The following is a 20,653-nucleotide window of genomic DNA, read 5'->3' on the forward strand; positions in this document are numbered from 1 at the left end:
ATTCCAATGTCCGAAGACCCTCCACAAAATTGTCTCAAAGCAGGGGCTTACATGTATACATAGAACAGTCACTGCAGTGCTTGATGAGCATTATGCAAAACAACAGTACAAATAACAAAAATGTTTAGGTTTAACGATACAGATGGTTTTTTGTCGAGCACACAGAATGAGAATGTGCAATTCCTACCAAAAAAATAAAAATCTAGCAACACAGACCAAAAAGAAGCTGAGAACATGTGATATGAATATGAACGTCTTAGCACTCTGTACCTACAACCTTGAGGGAATTCTTTCTATTCCTTTTTAGAATCTGAGATTGTCTAACACCCCTCCTTTCTTTAGGATGATTTTGAGGGGTTGCCGATAATTGGCTTTATGAATAAAACACCAAGACATTGCAAAACAGTAGGAAGCGTGGTTCTCTTTTTGCACACTGGGGGAACATACTGCTACTTTACTTCCTGTCAATCAAGGTTTCTTCCAACTGCAGACATACAGGAGAAATTTCTAGTGTAAAATATGATTAAAAACAATGTCTGTTCAAGCTAAACTCAACTGTTTGTGGTTCCTGACGCAGATTTTATGTTATTCTTTTTCATGGTTGTAAGTTGCAAGTAACAAATCCATTTGAGGTAGAGAATCTTTAAAATAGTTTTCAAGTCTTTTGTAGACAAACATTTACCTGGGCTTCAGCTGGCTTGGATGGTGGTGTGGGGATGACATTGTTCCAAAAGGTCATTAAGCAAAGTAACACATGATGTAAATGCAGACAAACGTAAAATGACCTTAATCTTATTTATAGTTACTTGTTAAATAGTTACGTAACTTTAAGCCATCTTTTTTTTGACCATTCAATCATATCCTTGGACGTATCATTGAAACACCACGAGGTGTTGGTTGGTGTTTGTGGTGTTATTCCCAGAACTCCCTCACCATGGCTTTACAGCTAATGGTTTTCTCCAGAGCTGAACATTCTAAAAATCTCTGCAGCTATTGTTTACGAAAATGTTTAACTACTCACCCAGACTAGATGCGCACTGCCTGGTGTTGCAGCTGTCTCTCAAGCAATCTCATTAGAAATTAATCTCTGCAGCTGCAAACAAATATTCATTCAAATTTCATTTTTTATTGTCATTTGGAGCTAAATGTGTAAGTTCTCCTGCTTTAGCTTGAGATTCAATTTTTTAAAGGAGTTTCTGAATATTAGTTTAATATTAATAATTCTGAATATTACATATACATATATAAAATGGATATTGTGACCACGAGTTAATAAAAAAATGTTACAAAAAAATGATATCATTACGGAAGAATGTTCACTTTCTCCGTGTGATGTCCTAGAGCAGTCCGTTATTTGCCAGTCAAGAAAAGGCCCTCTTTCTGTGGAAGTAGAGCCTCCTTTGCAGTGGTTGGAAAAAAAAACTGTCAAAAAGAAGTCTTCTGTCTGCGTCAGTATTAGCAAATAAACGCTGATTCAAGCACTGTGTCCAGGCCTGAGCGCCGAGGACGGGCTGGTTCTGCCAAAACCTCACAAGGGGATTTCCACAAGAGACGATTTTTGGAAGGGCTTACCAACAGTTTGTGTCAATGTCACGCTGCATTTAAACGATTACACACACACACACACACACACACACACACACACACACACACACACACAATTGTCTTGGATTTGTGGGGACCAACACACACATTTAATTCCTTAGCCTCCGGCCCTAACCATCACAACTGAATATCTAACTTTAAAAATACCCGTTTCAAACCTGAACCCTGAAACCCAGTCTTAACCCTGTATCACAAATGCATGCACAGACATTCACCCTCCTGTTTACAAAGTTATTTTTTAAGCAAAGTGCAACAGAATTCAATTGATTCTGGAAAAATGTTTAGGATGGTCTTCCTTTTTACCAAAAAAATTCCCTCTTCACCAAACTTGTAAGACCACTGCGGCATAGCAATGAAGTAAAAACAGAAACATTAAGAGGAAATTTTAAACACCAAACTTAAGAATTACCTGCTGCTGAAGACACAGGACCCGGGGTTAGGAAGGCGTTCATTCTGACGCTCTACTGCCATCTATTGGATAAAAATCATCATCAAAAATCCTAAATGGTAATTGACGAGACATGAGAGGGTGACGGTACCTGCAGCAACCACTAGATGCCTCTAGAGTACATAAGTGTGCTCGTCCCTCACATAGTCGTATATCACTTTGAATGAAGCGCGAAAATAGGAGATAAGAAGAGACATCATCTACAGGCCGCAAGTCAGCTTCTGATCTCATCATTCCCCCACTGAAAAGGGAAGATTATCTATGGCAGTTGATCAGGAGAAAGGAGGATAATAGACTAATTGCTAAAAACCATGATCTCTACCACATTTTTTGTTTAACTGATCCATATGAATGTGTAAACAACTGCAAAAAAACCTGATCACTTGAAAAACAGTTTTGGCAATCGTAAGCTTGTTTCTTTGACAAACCCCCAAAATCCTGATAACAAGCATGTATGAATATTTACATGTATGAATGCTTGACTGACCATGGGATTTTTGAGTTGCCACATTGATTGAAAATCAGTGATTTCCAAAATCTTTAACTGGATCAAAGCTAACCGCACATAATTGGAAATAAATAAAGAAAACAGGCAGCTGAATATTCCAGCTTAATCTGATTTGTAAATTATGTTCTTAATCAGTGTTGCATCACCTGGATGTCCATGAAGGTGATTACTGGAAACCTGACATCTGAGCCAACCCAGGGTATTTTGATCATCTTGTTTTAGATAAGGATCAGGTTCCACTGAAATAAAGAAAAAAAAACTTGTCCTGAAGTATTCAACCACTGCATCATACTTTGAAAACATAATCTCTTGCCAGTGTTATCAGATGTGCTCATCAACACACCCTTTTTTGTTAAGTACTTGCAGCACTTGTAACTATCTACTGTACCCATTATATAACTGTGGTTTCCTTCTCTGAGATTAAACTCATTGATTAAAAGATGCCGGTGACAAATAAAAAAAAACAAAAGGCCAAAATAACATGATGGGGAACAAGAACAATTAGGAAGGGCACCCTGCAAAAAAAGTATTGAGGACTGAGCACTGGCAGAAAGCAATTACTGCGTTGAAAATTAAACTTGACTTGTTAGTAAGACGTTCAGAGCCCCACATGTAAACGGATTATGATTGCATCATTACTGCAGACGTCATGAACTTCAAATAGCTTGTTTCTTTGAAACTTATTTTATGATGCTTCTATTTCTGCTCTCTCCATATATTTGTTTTTCAACTTTTTCAAGACGGATTGTATTTATGTGTCCGAAAATCACATATGACAATTTGTATTGAGGGACTGTACAATGTGAATAGGGGACCCTCTGTCCTCAGGCTCCAGACTAAGATCGGGGAATATCCTTTGAACTGGTTAAACATGGAAGAAACCTCAGAGAGAGCCTCAGAGGGGGAATCTCACAGGAAGAACAGAAGTGCATAGAAGAAAAAGACTACAGAGCCTTTCAGATGACTCGTGCAAAAAAAAAAAAAAAAAAAAAAAAAAAATGGTTGTCAAACCATTTTACAAAAGCACACGTACAGATCGCACATGCTTCGCACGAACAATATTTTCAATTGTTTGAACTAAAGTGTGATCGGACTGTGCTTTCTCCGTGGTGCAGTGTTGTTCACTTGAAAAGCATCACATAGTCGGCCTGCTGGCTGTTGGGAGTTTGCTTAAAAATTTAAAAAGTCAGCAGAAGAATTTCCTCAGGCGTTTTGTTTCAAAAGGGAGGGTGGTGATATTTCAAGAGTATCGTCTTATCTACATTTGACTCAAGGACAGAAATGTATTTCAATGTGAGATTTAAGTTTAATGAATTTAGAAATATATGTATCTATACATTCAAATCCTGTGAAACTTAAAAGTTGCTTGTGGCTCTGCAGGATAACCGGTAAATGAGGCTGGTCTTCAGATCAGATTGGACTCTTAATTGCATGTTGTGCTAACCACTAACAAAGGAAAACTAACTGAGGAACAGATAAATTAATTATCATGGATATGTGCTGTGAATCTTACCATATTGCAGAATGAATCGAGGCCTTGTTGAATCAGCTATATATTCGTGGTTCCTCCTGTCATACTGGTTCTCATGTCAGTCTAGTAATATGTCAGCAGACGGACTCAGGGCTGCTCCAAACTTGTGCGAAGGCAGATTTGCTGATGCACTTGCTGCAAGCACAAGAAAATGTTATATTATTTATTTGTTTTCATTGTTTTTTCTTCCCTGCCAATATTCCCTCGCTTGACTTTTTTATTTTAGATTCAGGATCATAAATCAGAATCTTTATTCACTGAGTAGTTTTCACGTACAAGGATTTTGCTGTGGTGCAGCGGTGCCTCATAGACGACTAACAATAATAATAATAATAATAATAATAAGAGTTTAAGTTGGAAAAAATGTAACTAAAAATCTAAGAAACAGGTGGCGCAAAGGAGCGGGTTGTGGAAAGAGCAGCGGGGCAGAGTCAGTGTCAGTGGGGGTCCCGGGCCTTACTGATGAGGCTGCAAACAAAAAGAAGCTGTTTTTGTGGCAAGAGGATTTGTTCCTGATGGACCGCAGCCTCCTGCCAGAGGGGAGTGTTTCAAACAGTTCGCATCATTGGTGAGAGGGGTATTTCCTCAAAGTATCAAACTCCTCATTGTATTAGTGTATAGAAGGGGCTGCCAAGTATAAAAAGGCAGCACTTATACAGTGTTGATGACATTTTGCATTATTTCAGAAGCAGCTAATCTGAAACTTCAGGCCTGCAGGGAATGCAAGTAATATGGCAACATCAGAAAAGTAAGAGGGGATTAAACAGAAGGTTATAAGGTTATTTTTTGTTTGTTTGATTCTTTTCTAAAGTCAAGGACACGGTTTATAGGCTGGCAGACAGGTGCATAATAAAATTACACAATCGGACTGAAAGCCAATTATAATCAAATCACAGATTGAGAAAAATAAACTTTTCAGGGACAGAGTAAATAGGAAGCATTTCATGTGTTACCGTTTGTTGTTTTTTTTACACTGAAAAAATTAAGTAATAAACCTGTATATGCTCACCTGTTTTGTGTGCATCTTTTTGGACCCAATAATTTAATGTGAATGATTACTGTTTTTCAGCGATCAGACTTATTGTCACAGCAACAGCTATTCCTTGTTTCTTTTATTTTTTTTTGCTATTCCTTGTTTCATAACACTGCATTTTGAACTGTAATACTTTGATATGAATTGTTGGTAGGTGACTATGAAAAGATCACCAGCTGATCAATGTGAATGACTGCAGTCTGACAAAATCTGTGAGACTTCAATTTGGTTTAGATTTGAAAAATCTGAGGGGCAAATTAAGGCATTTTGCAGATGAATACAAGAGAGTTGGAATTAGCATAGCGCTTTATCATTACGACTTTTTCCCAGGGTGTTTTGGCCGAAGAAATATATATCGAATTTTTACTTAATTCTAATAATTATAAACAAGAAAAAAACATTTCACTCAGTTTTACAGATTGAAAATACCAATATCATTGAGCAACCCATTGATACTGTAGCATTGATAATCAGGTCAAAAACAACATCAATACAACACACAGTGAGACCATCCAGTAACTGAGAAACAAGGAAAGATGTAGATGACTCAATACAATACAGAGTCACTGTTTTTTTTTCAGTCACTTGAGGACTTTTCATGCATGCTCATTCTATACTCTTAAATAAAGCGTCAATTCTTAACCCAATGTATGCGTTTACCCTTGACGTGTGAAAGTGTCAGTAAGCCAGAGAGATCGTCCTGGTTTTTGCAGAGAAAACAGAAACTGTATTTCATAAAATGAGGTAACATTGATGAAAATATTTATCATTCATTAAATGATCAACAAGGCACCAGGCATCAATACAAAAGCATTCTTGGCTGTATTACAGTATAAATCATAAAACCAAAAGCTGATATACTTACAGAGTTCATACTGTTGTGAATTTTGTTCTTCTTTGTAGCTCTGCATCATATTTGGACAATCAAAAAGGCATATCAAGACTTGCATTTCAATATGTAGAAAAATTTTGGCTGTGCATCTTTTTTTCAAGTTCTTGTATGATTCTAATTACTAATGCTATATGCCCAGGGAATAGGATGAAATAGACAATCCTGCCCAAACCAGAAAAATTAACATTTTTCACTGTGTTTTCACTGCACTTGTACTTCAGCTGAATGTCAATACAACTCTAATCGCACAGGAAAAAAAAACATGCAAAGATTGGTTGGTTCCCTCCATGATTCCTGAGGAGATAAACACGTTCACCAATATCATCCATGTGAATAGCTTAAAGTGGAGAGTAACAAATAAGTCCAGCTGTTCCAATGCCCTGCTGAGATTTCAGACAAAAACAATTAAAATGAATGAATTAATTAATGAACAGCAAAGAATGTTGGATTTTGAGAGGCCTCGGCATCTTAGGCCAGATTAATGACTGGGGGACTTTTTGTGTGGGGTCTGGAAGTTCTTTTCCTGCCTCCAGAAGGTCTTGAGGTTCACCAGCATCCTCCGACAGACCTAAAACGTACAATTACGCTTACAGACTTGTCTAGAATTGAAAATGATGTTGTGTAAATTGTGTAAAAAAAAGGGGGGTTAATAACTGCATTCTGTCTGGCGTGATGATTAACTGTTGAATAGTCAAATGTTTAAAGGGGGTGGTGAAGTACAGGTGTGCATTCAGACAAAAAAAACAACATAAAGTGAAATACTGAAAAACCACTCTTGTCGAAATCATCCTGTCCTTGCAAGGACAGGACTTGATGTCCTTCACTTGAAGATGTTTCACCCCTCCTCCAAGAGGCTTCTTCAGTCCTGAGAACTGAACTGAAGAAATTCAGGTTCAGAGGATTTTGAAGATTTTCACGAGAATTCACCATGACCTGGATGATCGAGAACCTCCACAGACTGAAACCATTTTACGCCACACTGTCAATCACAAAAAACACACATTAGCACTGTAGCACATGTCAGTGAAGGACCTTGAGTAAAAATGAATATTTTTTTCACACCTGTCCATCAATAATATCTACCATAACTCATAATTTCGTCTTGAATGACAACATCTATGGCTGTACGGCCTTGCAATCCTACAGACAGTCTCATTAGATTAGGGCTGTAAATGTCACAGGTCAATGATGGAATGAGGAGATTCTACAGATAAGATCTAAACGTACGAGTATCCAGCATGTAACAGGAAAGGCTTTACCAACGGAACCCACTCAATCACCAAAAGCAAAAAAATCTAATCTACTTATAACATCTCCAACTGCGGCTACTGTGTGTACTCATAAAACCAGTGAAGGAAAAGCGCCCCATTTCAGATGAGCTGATAAGGGGAGGAAAAAATAAAAACAAAAACAAATGGTTTTATTCATCGCAAGACCACGGGTGTTAATGATACGATCATATGGCTCTGCGGTGTGGTTTACGTATGGTGCAAATAAAAAGAGCTTTTTAACGTATTGAAGATCATAAGGCATGATGACGCTCATCCACTATATGAAAACAACCGCAGAACTGCATTACTAATGAACTTGCCCCAGTGTCAATGTAGCCTGAAGTATGGTTACCATGACAGTCAGTTGAGAAATATGAATTGAAACGTTTAATATATGCGGCGAGCCGAGAGCACACCCGCTTCTGGTGCTTCCTCCAAGCGGGAGGCGTAGTTACCGAAGCAAGTATCACATTACCACGTAAAACTCACAGTTTCGTTCAGTCCAACCTGAACCTAAAGGTGTGGAGAGTCCTAGCGGCAGCTAGCATCCAACATAGCAGTTTTAGAGAGGCTCCGCCGCGGCGGCTCGGTCGGTATTTAGCGTCCGCTTAAAAGTCACCTTTCCCCCGCCAACGTTTATTTTGTCGTTACATTTGTATTTACAGTTGCTCAAGATGAAACGACGGTCCAGAAGAAAGGAGCCGAGAGACAGAGGTTATGGGACAGCGGCCGGTGAGGTCAAACTCTCCGTTCGTACTGGAGACGCCGAGGACCAATTTACCGAACCAGACTCACCTGTTGCGGGCCGGAGCGGAGGAGAGAAAGGTAAAACTATTTCCGGACAGCTTGCCGCATCTCACATATTTTTAATTTCATTATTTATTATGCACTATTTGAAATTTATTGTCCTTTATTATTTTTTCATTGTTATTTTAAACCACTGGACTCCAAACAATTTACACGCTAAATTGCGGTTTGTGACAAGTAGATCAATCTTGCTAAGCAAAACAATCCGAGCTAAACAAATTGCCAGAAATTCATAAACTAATTGAGTGTAAAGACAATATGTGTGTTTTGAACCTTTTATTGAATTAATACGTCAAACAAAAACAGATTAACTTGTAAACAAATCCCGAGAGCTGTTACTGGAAAGAGAGCAACTTCTAAGCCCTGCCCAGGATGCTAGTAGTAGTATCAGTAGTAGTAGTAATAACATCGATAGCATATTTGTTTATTCGGAGATTATGGTATTAATATTGATCTGATTTTTCCAGTGACTTATCAGTAGCAATAATGTGTAGAATTTCAATCCAGTCACTGTTTAAGGACAGTATTACAGGTCTTGCACAATTTCAGTTTTTATTCATCCATCTTGATGCATGAAGCATTCTTGAAACCACCCCATTGTTTCTTTCTTATTATTAATATCATGTAATGTACAGAATATGATTCAAGCATTTGGAAACAAAGTTTTGAGGGTAGTTGAAAATATACATGTACTAACATTACAGGTACGTTTTGTGTCATCTTGTAAGTATTTCGAAGAATTAAAAAAAATTGCTGGATATTTCTAGAGTTCCTTAAGGTAAACTAATGAAGACCACTGAACACAACGATACAATGATTGATACAGCATAAAGTTCTCATCTTCACAATCCAAATGATCACTTGATCATCCCTTGTGATAAATGATTTTATTTCAGGTATTCCAGTCGGAAGCTCATATATATATGTATAAATGCATGTGTGTAAATAAATATATATATAAATATATACATGTCCATTTTTGTTTTCCAGTTTCAAAGTGTTCCAGTGACAATGACAAGGTCTATCTTGGAGTTCGTGTCAAGATGCCAGTAAAAGATCTCCTGAGGAACATCCGCCTGGCAAAAGGCTGGGATCCAAACGAGCTTCAGGTATCATTTGTGCAATCCTGCGATCTTAATTAAAATGATTCAGCCCCAGAATGCATTTTTATAATATTATCATATTTGTATTGTAAAGCTCAAAAAGCAAGAAAGCTGGATGTTAGATCCCATAATTTCAGTCACCAGACCAGATTTTAATCAATCTTATTCCATACAATTTGCAGCTCTAAACAAAAAGTTTTTCGAAACTTTGAATTCATAAGTCATATACAGTATATTGTATATCATTTAATGGTAAACATTTAACAATATTATATGGGGGGAACAAATATGTGACATGGGGAAATTTACTGTATAATGCACCATAATGTTAAAGAAGTCTAGATTTCTCTCTACAATCACAATTTGCCAGCATCATAAAGAATTGGGAATTATATACCACCACTGCTTTTTCTTTGCACTTTCTGTTATGGCAGATCTGAGGTAAAAATCCAATTTAAAAAATAGCTTCTGTATTTTCATTTAGATTTTTCATGCATTTTGAGCTACAGGGAAGTTTTGATAGCGTAATTGTTTTTGAAATATAAAGGGCAATAATTTAAAATATTTTCTCTCGAATTTATCTTTTCATTCATATACTAATTAATCAGTTATCGCTGATAATGTTTAAATTTTTTTCATTTTCAAACAATTTAATTTTCCAAAGATCATCAAAACAATTACTTCAAAACCATCCAGATGAAAAAATGGATCCATTGATGGAAGAATGTTGAGTCTGTCTGCTATGTTGCAGTGTTGTTTTAATTTGATTCCTAAGTGCATATAAAATTTGGGAAAAGCTTTTTTATTATTCTACAAAATTAATCTTTATTATTTTTGAATTGTAAATCCTATTTTTGCCTTTTGCTTGATAAATAAATCTCTTCTCATTTACTTGTTTTTTTTTCTTAGTACTGTTTGGTGTGTATCATTATTATAATCTTTATTGTTCATGCTATCATTTTTAGTGCATTGTTTATCATTTATTTTGCTGATGTTCCCAGTTACATCTCTTTATCATATTTGTGAAGCACAGGCTAATGGCTATTGTTATAAACAGCACTATATTAAATGATTTTTTAGTCACAGTTTTGCTAGAACGTTGTCCCAAACTCTGTCTTCCAGAAAGTGTGACCGCATGAAAGACTGTAGTACATCAAGTCCTGATATGAGAACTACAGCCAAATTCAGTATGGTTAAAATGCTGCAGATCAACTTTGAATTGGTGACTTTCAGAATCCAACCACACCTTGGTTCCCATCAAGCAAAGTTCTCAATTGGGTTTAAGAGAGGATAAAACTTTGGGCTAGTATGGAAACTTTTCTAGTGTCTGATCACACAGTATGTTGGGATAACTGTCTGCCTGGAAGCCTCTGGGGCAAACCTCCCAATAAGCAAACACACTGAGCTTGGCCTATATTGTCTCCACTTTTCATGCTGATCTTTGTTTTATACAAAAAAAGGTAACTAAGACTAAACTCTTCTCTTTTCTTTAAAAATACAGAACATGAACAGAAGCACAGTCAAAGGTTAGTAAAACCCATCCACACTTTAATAATTATAGCTGCTCTCTTTGTATGGTTATTGCATTCCCCATTTAAATTGTCAAAGAGATGTGCTTTTTTTAGTAGATCTGCCAATGAACAAAAGCACTGCAGGACATCAGCGTGTAAAAAGCCAACCTTCCTCCTACGCAGTAATCTCACTCTTCAACTTGACATTTTCGTTCTCAGGAGAGAAGAAACGAGTCAAAACATGCAAGGTCACAGCCATGGTGAGTGTTGGAAAATATCTACCGCACAGGTCCCTCAAGCAATGCTATAACTCACCTGTCAGTTGCATCTATTGTGATAGATAACTTCAAATACCTCGTCTGTCCTTGACTTACAGAAAAAACACCCCACAAAAAGCTTGGAGGAGCTGGCAATTATTGTGGAGGTGCTGGAGGAGGATCTCAAGACCAGTAAAGCCCACCACCCATCCCCACTCATGACATTGCCTTCAGCCTGCCCCTTTAGATCCGAGTGGTCTCCGGAGACGAATGGTAATTCACAGTGACTTATTTAGGTAGTTATTCTCACTGCATGTTCACACCGGGAAGTACTTAGACCCTTTACAGACACCCTGCTGGTTAAAGCAGAATCTGAAAAGTAGCTGCAATTTTTAATCTAAAAAATAGTAAACACAGTTGTGTTTTTACAAAGACACTGACCGCCTTATTTTAGTTGTCTTTTATGGCGAAAAAAGTTGAATTTCCAAAGATATATTCAAAAATTTCCCTTTCTTCCCATCTTGTGTCAAAATCTGCTCTTGTTATAATACCTTAGATATTTTTTATCCTTCAGCAAATAACTTTTAAAAAATGCTGGCAATGCTGGGCTAGTGGGTAACCACTGAGGACTAGTTTTTAACCCAGGTGATAATCCACTATGATGGGCCTTTCTTCCTTACGTTTAGCTACTTTGAACTCTCCGCATATTTCCAAAGATTGGATGAAACAGGGGTGGCACAGTGGTGCAATGGTTCCGCCTCAGCAGTTCCTTGTTTGAACCTGCAATCAAAACCCCAGTTCAGAAGAAAATCGTCATTCATCATTTTTTTCCAGTCTTAACATGCGGTATTATCACTCCAAGTTACAGGGTACAACAGTGATGAGTCAGACGAAATGATCCCCAGCCCCCAGTCCGTCATGAGTTGGTCATCGGGCACAGCTGAGTACCACCAACCTCAGTCCCCTCCTGGCTTCATGCACTCAGGCTATCAGCCGTCCTGCGTTGACCTGCATCAAGGGGGAATCATGGGAGTGGACAGAGAGAAAGGGGACAAGAGTTTTGGTCCACCGAACCACAGTTGCAATCTGAGCAACATGGATTTCTTCCGATCGCAGCTGCTGAGAGAGGAGAGCCAGCTGAGAGACATCTCTGACGCGGCACTTCTGGCCATTGATGAGCGCTGTAGGACGTGAGTTAGCTAAACATGACCCTCATCTAGGGAAAACTTCACAGTGCACCCCCCTATTTATTTTACATTTATTTTTCAAAGAATACTTTTACAAGGTATCAATTTTATCCATTTTGATCTAATTTCATTGACTAATCGGTTTCTGCAATAAAAAAATGAATAATACTTACATAAATACTTTAAATATTCCATACAAATTGATACCGCTGTTGGACAATAGAAAACAAAATAAAATTTGCTAATTTTTTCTTCAATTACTAAAAGGATTATGGACATGCTTGACTTTTGACCATTTATGGTCCATCCGTCTTTCTCTAGCACAACGGTTTTAGATTCATTTGTCATCCATTCAAGTCGAGTATATATATATGTATGTTTTTTTTTTGTTTTTTTTTTTAATTTAACATGCTCATAACTGTTTCTCTGTCTCCAGAATCCTCCATAGAGTGGTGTGTGAAGGAAGACGGGCACTTGCCTTTGCCATCGCAAAAAGGATGTCTTTTCTAAACAGCCTGGACCTCAAAGATTCTGATGGAATGGTAAATTACTTTGGTAGTTTTTTGTGTTGCAATCAGCTACTTCATTTATTTATTTATGCTCATAACCAAAGCACTGTTGCTAAAACAAACACCAGAAGCAATGTAGTGTGTTCAACTAATTCTCATAATTGGTTTTGCAAAAGTGGCCTCGTTTTTTTTTTTTTTTTGCTTTTTTTTAGTTTGTTTCCTTTTATACTTATAATGTCACAAGATGCAGCGTGTTGTTTAGCAAGGCACAATCTAAAACTCACCCTTAAAAATTGTTCTCATTCTTAACAGCTTCAGTTGGGAAATACTGGTAGCATAGTCGCCAAAAGATGTACCTGTCTCATGTTTGCACAATACTGCATTTGTGTTTTGCTCGCAGACTCCACTTCTCCTCGCCGCAAACCACAATCAACACCTGATGGTGGATGATCTGATCCGTTTGGGCGCCAGTGTCAACGAGAAGAACAAATCAGGGAAGTCCTGCCTTCACCTCAGTGCTGAGAAAGGCTACATCAGAGTACTGGAGGTTAGAGATTTTGCTTTTTTCTTTAAGTTCCACAGTGAGGTTTCCAGACAAAATCTCAAATTTTAAGACAGTTGTTGGAATATTAGCAAAATAGCCAGAATTTCCTGTATTCCAAATCAAAGGTCAAATTCACTCATGTTAAGTAGCAGACATTATCTGGCACATTTTGAGCTGGATATTTGTTTTATTAACCTTCACTATTCGTCCCGCACATTTAAATTATATGATGTGAGTGAAATTCTCGCTGTCCTTATTTCCCAGAGGTTTCCATCTCACCCATAGGGAATTTACTTATTGGTATATTTAACACTAATATAAGTATGTCCAATTATATGTGTTGGATGCAGGACAAGATTTTTAAGTGTCTGCATCATTCCACAAGAATATGTTTTAAGTTTCCAGCTCACGCACAGCTGTCAACTTCAGTTGATGGTTGACGGATCACATAGCGCAGCATTCTTGACTTTCTTTGCTGAAATTCATCCAGTTAATTGCTGGTACACTTCACCTTCATGTTGTGCTTGTTTGCATGTGCGCATGTGTGCAGGTGCAAGGGAGTTTCTGTTCTGTGTTTCTGTGCATGAGTACACTCCCTTTAATGTGAAATATGTTGTGACTGCTTGGCACACACAAACTGCCGGTTTGGTGAGACACGCCCACTGACATTAGTGTGTCAGTATTCATTGATGAGAAAAAAATCTCGAGAAAAGTTTCATTGGTCAAGTTGTGGTTTCTTTGTCTTTTTTTCTCAGCAACTTGGTGCATGACTCGTGTCGTTTGTGCAAAAAAAAGGACAGAGTGCCAAACTTGTGATCATGGTGTGGGTGTTGCTATTCATGGCCATGGTATTTGATGCTTGTGGGTGTGGGACTGACACTGAGCAAAACCAGAAATTCCTGCAGGAATTTTTCAGTTTATCGTCTGAATTGCAATGTGTCACAGGTAAAAGAAAAAAGATTAAAAATAGTAATTCCCACAACCCTTTTAGCAATGTTGGTTTTACACAATGAATTTTGTAATAATGTGTGCAAATACTTTGTCACACCAAAAGAAAAATTGTGAGTGTACGTTTTCAATAGGTTTTCAAATTTCTCTAGCTATGGAGGCTACATTTTATCATGCAGTGTCCCAAAGCAACTGCCTTTTTTTTTCTTTTTTATTTTGAAGAAGTTTAAATGTTGGTTTACTGCTCTACTGCTACTACTACTTGATTGCTATTTTTATTTCCTTTAGAATTTCCCGTTGTTCTAAATTATCAGCCAACTTGTTTGCTATTGTTTAATACTTCACAATGGTTTAGATTTGGTATTCCATTAATGCGTCTGGCCATGTTTTTTTTTTAAATTTTTATTTATTTATTTTTTTTGTAATAATGCTATTTTCATTTTGTTAATTTGTTAATTTAAATTAATTATTATGCTATAGAAAATTTGTTGTTAAAATCAGCTGCCTAGCTAATAGTTCTCATCTGCAGCATCTTCATTAATGGCGATATTATACTAGTGGAAGAGTTTCACTCTAGTGCTTCATGTCCACTGCAGAGATCAAATAAGTTTGTATTGTCTTTTATAGATTTTAAATTGTAGTCATGGCTACGACAGCAGACTTTATGTCCGAACGTCATCTTGTTGCAGTGTAATTAATTAAACCACTTTGTGTGTCTTGTAGGTTCTGAAACAAACCATGATGGACGGTGTGTATGTTGATGTTGAGGCTACTGATAACTCTGGTGAGTATGAGGGTGTCCAATACTTAAAGATTAATGTAATTTTTATTTTCTATGTCTGTCGCAGAAAGTCGCAGACTATACATCTGAACAGTACTAGGGAAAAGCAGCACCATAATGATCAGTTTCATCTGTATAAAATATTTATATTACAATATCTAACTAGGAATTAGGAAAAATGCAGAAATGAAAAATGTGATACATTTAACTGAAACTGACAATTCACTCAAAAATCTGTGAGATGAGGGATTTGAATATTTGCTTTTTTCAATTGATATTCAACAAAAAAGTTTCTTCAAATAAAATGAAAATGAATCCGCCAGGGAATATGGCAATTTATAGTTCAAAATCAGCCATGGAAATGACCATGTTACCTTGAATACAACCAAATGAAAATGTAATGTTAATATATTGTATTGTGGGCGGGGGGGGGGAATTAAGCAACATTGTTAAGAGAAATGCCATTTCAGTCCAGAGTCTCAATGCGGGCTTAAGAATACCACAACAATAAGCAGGAAAAATACATTTCCGTTGTGTCAATTGTCACCGTGAAAACATGTTTAAGAATAATATGTTTTATGCAAGTAATAGTTGAAAGGATTTTCTCATGCGTGTGTGTTGATAGGAATGAGTGTCCTGCAGTGTGCCTCAGTGGCTCTCAAGGCCACGTTAAATAAACTGGAGGTCAGCGTTTCCCCCAATCACACCAGACTCCACAAGCTCCGCAAGGAGCAGATTATGGAGACCCTGGAGTGTTTGCTGCAGATGGCCAGCTACTCTCATACAATGGTATGTATCCCCTTCGGAGTTTTATCAGGCAAAGACAGCGGGTAATTCTGAGGGACGTGCATCAGGCCTGTTGAGTTTGAATTGGCACTACAACCTAGCAGGACACCGTCCCTGTTGTTTGGGCACTCATTTTCAATTTTTGGGGTTTTGTTTGGCTGCCTATTCGCAACCTAAGGGAAAACTGACTTTTGAATAGGGTCGGCAGGATTTCTAGAAAGTATGATGAGCCTTAAAACTTGGCAGATTTTGTTCAGTTGCCAGTCCTCTGTGCTTGACATACCCAGAACTGATGACACCCTGTGGGAGGCATTGCCTGTAGGCTTTCCAGTGCATTTTGCTTTCCCAACATATAAGGATAGACCGTCTGATATAGCAAGTGGATTTACTTTGCTACAAATTCTGATACATATCTATCTGTTGTAGATAAAAATAAGTATCGGATGAAATAAGCACAGATATCATTGAATAGTATTTATCATACATTGTGGTAATAGTGGCAGTAGGGGTGAGTTCAGACATGCCTAGCGGCGGCTCGCACATGCTCCCAGGTCATATACCGCTGTAGCCAGAGACCACTTAACTATTTAAAGTGACGGTTGTACCTTATAGCAAGTTTGTGATTTACTTGTTTGGCAGAGCACCACTTCTTAAACAACCTAAACAAATAATGAGTCAGTGATCATTTGAGAGACCCCACCCTCCACCCCCCACCCCCAAAAAAAAAACACAAATGTGCTTTTTTCACAAACCCATCTACAAAGGCACATTTTGATGATATTTTCAATGAAAAGGAGTGCCTGTTTTTTTTTTTATTATTATTATAATATATCAAAGATTAACATACTGTAGTTGTTGTACCCAGGAGTGATAACCAACAAGATCTCTCTTGAGACACTTAACTGATCTTGACATTTTAAATGCCAGAGGTAATAGCCAAGTCTTAGATCAAACAAAAAGAGTTTACCTCAATGGCACGGCAAACCAACCAAACAGGAAACAAGAGGATCCAGCACAAGAAAACACATGCATAGCGTGACCAAGAAAAGAGTGGATCATCGGCAAACAAGTCCACTGACATGTTGTCACATCAAAGACTCTGAGTGTGAAGCTTCAAAACTCAATCTTCAAGAAAAACATGTGCCGCAGTGGCGTTAGGTCACAGGTGTTGGCTGCCAAAATATGTCCCATAGACATGTAGCTGCGTACGTGAACGAGAGAAAACATTTTTACAGCGCCAATCCATGGAGATCGAGATTTAGCAGTCTGAAAATTCACTCGGAATATACAGGCAGCCCACTAAAAACTGTGGGCTATGACTGAAATTAATAGATCTTAATAGATCAGCAATCATTAACAACCAATCACATGACATTAAACTGCAACTTCTGCTTCCTTGTGCTCGGATTCACACTCGAACATACCTTTCATCCAAGCATAAGTCTAAATTAAGGGTCATGATTTGTTTGATCCTTTTGCATGTGATTTTCCGTCAACATTTTTTTGGGGTGCAATAAGGGGCTGCATGCCTGCGTGCTGTCGTCATCACCTAGCGGCATTTCACTACTGTGACGTTGGTTTTGCAGAGACACACCTTCCCTCATCATGTTGTCCATGTTGTGAGTACTAAAAGAATAAGGTGCTTAAGGAGTAAGGAGTTTCAGGAGGCAAGAATATAGCCCATTAAAAAGAACACCGGTTGAACCAACATTCTTCAAAATTTAGTGTTTGTCTTGTACAGTTTGGAAACATGTTTCCCTGTACAATGAAAATTGTGCTTTGCTGTCTGCAGTGCATGTGGATATGTATTGACAATAAATAGGTAGTGTAAACATTTTACAAATGTGAACGGTGTTGGTAAGCCATTGAGTGTAGCTTGGTTTGCAACTCACAAAGTGCGGGTACAAGGATGAGTGCAGTTGAACATCACTGTAGATGTGGCAACACAAACTAAATATAAATATTGTGTGTCAGAGATGTTGAATAACCTGTCTTACAACCGCTGAAAAAAAGACTTTGGGGAAGCATTAGGTTGACCCATGTGTCCAAATCCTGGTCCCCTGGGAAGGTTTTGTACGTGTGATTTAGTTTGACTTAAGAATCACAGAGCATCAGCACATCGAGTCTGATCTTAACAAAAGCATCGACCAAGCAATAGTCCAAACTGTTGGAGAATAAGTGCATAAGACAAAATGAACTCCATTCAGTAACTGTTTTTTATGCTAACTTGAGATAGCTAACTCTTTTGTTTCCTACTCCTTCGTTTCAGGGGAGCTGGCACATGTACCTGTGAACCCATCTGCCCGCCAGGGCATTTCGACACCCAACAGTAATGTTCTGAGTTGTTGTGGCTGGAATTTTCATGGGCGAGGGCCCTGATTAACAGGGTCCTTTTCTGTCTAAGCCCGAATTTCGGCCTGTTAAGTTAAGCATCTGATATTCTGCGTTCGCATTTATAAATGTCTGCCTTCCAACCAGGTATTCATCATCATGATCGCAGAAAGTTTAGGTGCTCTTTTAGCTGGTTTCTGTGAAACTTCAAGGTTTGTTACATTAGAGTAACAAGTGGCCATTAGTAAGTGACCCAGTTGTAAAAATCTATGGAATGTCACTTTGGCTATTTATATTCTGTTTTGGGATTTTGGGGATGTGTTTTAGTGTGGGGGGGCCAAGGGTGACACATGATCACAAATTTGAACGGAACCATAACATATGGCATAACTCACTGCAGTCAGTGGATAATCTGCATGAAATCCTGACAAGGAATATGTATCTTGATCTAAAGAAAAGAAAACTACACTAATACCTGAAAAACACTACTACTTCTTTAGTATTTTTCAGGCCAGGGGCCGGCAACCTTGACCACTCAAAGAGCCATTTGGACCCGTTTCCCCACAATAAAGAAAACACGGGGAGCGACACAACCCTTTTGAAATTTAAAACAAATTAACACGGCGTGTGACATTATTTTTTTTGGCCTTCATGCTATGCAAAATATGTGTTTCATTTTATTAAATCAATGATCAACTGCAGAAAAAATAAAATTGCACTTCTGCATAGAACAAAACATGTTGAACGGCAAAAAAAGTTGTTTTAATTTAATGCTCGTTAATTATTTTCAAAAGCTACAAGGAGCCGCATCAAAGGGGTCAAAAAGACGCATGCGGCCCCGGAGAGGCGGGTTGCCGACCCCCTGTTACAGGCAAACCAAATGACTAAATGTTTGGCAAACTCGTACTTTTGTATGTTACTAATAAATAATGGCTTATGACGTGATTTTCTATCTTTATTTCAATGATTATACATTTATGATATTGTAAGAATGGTAGGAATAAACAAAATATTCATTAATATACATTCTTAAAGTACATCTTGGGCATTTAGGGAAATAATTTACATATTTTCTTGTCATAGTCAGACTGTGATGAACATGTCAGTCGTATTTCACGATACACAGGCTTGCCAAGAGATCCATGTATTATGGTGGCGGGTTGCAAGCAACGTGTGAATGTAGATAACTATGGATGATACACTGTCTTTCCTGCTCTCAGTTTTTTCTTCCGTCAAAATTTGCCCACATCAGTCTCTTATTTACTCACAGAAAATAAGATTTTTATTGCGTGTATAAGGTTGGGGTTATACTAACATGTTCAAAATGTCAGATTATTTCTTTTTAATGAGAAAGACCATGTATAATCAGTTGGTTTAAAAACCTTACTCTCATGCTGATGTGATTATTGTAATTAAGTGTGATTTGTACAACAAAAGTAGTTGGGCAAGAAAAAATAATCAGAAGTATGTGACATTTCTAGTTCATAGGGCTGTTGTCAAGTTGTCAACATGTTTAATTATGCCTGTGAGACATATCCAATATTACTGTTACCTTAAGAATATTCATGATATTGTAAATATTATATTTCTTTTGAACATCTGTGGTGTAATTCTATCCTTAGAGTGTTTTCTACCAGTAATTATTTCATTAAAAAAAAAACTATAATAGATGATGGTGGAATGTTCATAAGAGAATGCAGGGTGTCCCCTTCTAGAAAAATAATAAAAATGCATTCTTAAATAGATCTCAAACCCTTTGATATTTTTAAGTACTATGTGGTTTTGATATAAAAGTATGGCTAACTAAACCTTGTATATCAATTGTATTCAGACAAGTGGTTATCATAGATTATGACTAGATTAAAATAGACTTTTATCTGTTAGATCCTAAGTGTTTATTTGTATTTTATCACATGTAAAATCAGGCATGTAATAAATCTTCTAGAAACTGAAAATCAGGCATCGTGTTTTTAATTCCTATGATAATATCCAAGTGACTCACAAAGCTTCTGTATCTTGAAAAGGTAAACACAGTTGGCCTTTTTAAGCCTCTCATGCGGGTCATTGTTGCTTTTGGCTCATTCTTTCATTGGTTCATTTATTAAACCCACTTCGCCACTAAACTTCATCCTGTTTATTGAATCCAAAGATATTTGCGTTGCATGTCAAGATATCTCATGATATCTCATGATATCTCATTTCAAGGCTCATGGGTGATCCTGAATACAGGATAGGAAGCGATGGATGGATGGATGGATGGATGGATGGATGGATGGATGGATTTTTAGTTTCAAAGATGCAGTAAATGTCCATGATGGCTGAAACAAAGTTTGCTAAAAAAGATAAATAAAACGTCTCTCCATGCTTATTTGACAATACGAAACATGCCGAGCCTGTTTCAGGAGCAGTTGAAAAGGGAAGAAAAAAAAACAACTTCATGTTGATTGAATATGATAATTTGCTATTATATAATCACATTTCTCACTGTGAGGAGCGTGTTGATTGAACCGTGTTAGGAGGAAACTAAATACATTGCACATTGACACTGTGGATCCTGATCATGGAGTTTGTCGCTTGCATGTGCAAAGATGAACAATGAAA

The 20,653-nt window shown here is 37.5% G+C and overlaps 1 protein-coding gene and 1 long non-coding RNA gene across 6 annotated transcripts in view; one reads left to right on the forward strand and one right to left on the reverse strand.

The window, feature by feature from the left end:
- The window catches only part of LOC147235334 (uncharacterized), a 37,087-nt gene extending 30,121 nt beyond the window's left edge, over positions 1 to 6,966 (reverse strand). For all 3 annotated transcript variants that reach the window (XR_015104493.1, XR_015104487.1, XR_015104492.1), the window contains exons 1-4: positions 5,991 to 6,966; positions 4,075 to 4,227; positions 2,708 to 2,800; positions 2,015 to 2,076 (exon numbers count right to left, since the gene is read on the reverse strand). This is a non-coding gene — a long non-coding RNA (uncharacterized LOC147235334). The remainder of the gene's footprint in view (positions 1 to 2,014; positions 2,077 to 2,707; positions 2,801 to 4,074; positions 4,228 to 5,990) is intronic.
- An 817-nt stretch (positions 6,967 to 7,783) lies between these two features.
- On the forward strand, positions 7,784 to 20,146 carry LOC147235336 (uncharacterized). Of its 3 annotated transcripts, XM_086178580.1 has the most exons (12): positions 7,812 to 7,877; positions 7,954 to 8,113; positions 9,086 to 9,204; positions 10,700 to 10,724; positions 10,929 to 10,969; positions 11,086 to 11,239; positions 11,829 to 12,156; positions 12,590 to 12,695; positions 13,063 to 13,209; positions 14,878 to 14,938; positions 15,561 to 15,724; positions 17,991 to 20,146. In XM_086178580.1, exons 2-12 carry the CDS (start codon positions 7,963 to 7,965, stop codon positions 18,012 to 18,014), a joined length of 1,320 nt encoding a protein of 439 aa, XP_086034706.1. In that variant the 5' UTR covers positions 7,812 to 7,877; positions 7,954 to 7,962; the 3' UTR covers positions 18,015 to 20,146. The 3 variants fall into 3 exon arrangements, with proteins under 3 accessions (XP_086034696.1, XP_086034714.1, XP_086034706.1); XM_086178570.1 differs by having other exon boundaries at positions 7,784 to 8,113; XM_086178588.1 differs by having other exon boundaries at positions 7,784 to 8,113; positions 11,835 to 12,156.
- The last annotated feature ends 507 nt before the right edge of the window (positions 20,147 to 20,653 follow it).

This window comes from Fistularia commersonii, chromosome 3 (genome assembly GCF_037954325.1).
Source record: "Fistularia commersonii isolate RoL2024-O1a breed Wild chromosome 3, RoL_Fcom_v1.0, whole genome shotgun sequence".
In the NCBI taxonomy this organism is placed as follows: Eukaryota; Metazoa; Chordata; class Actinopteri; order Syngnathiformes; family Fistulariidae; genus Fistularia; species Fistularia commersonii.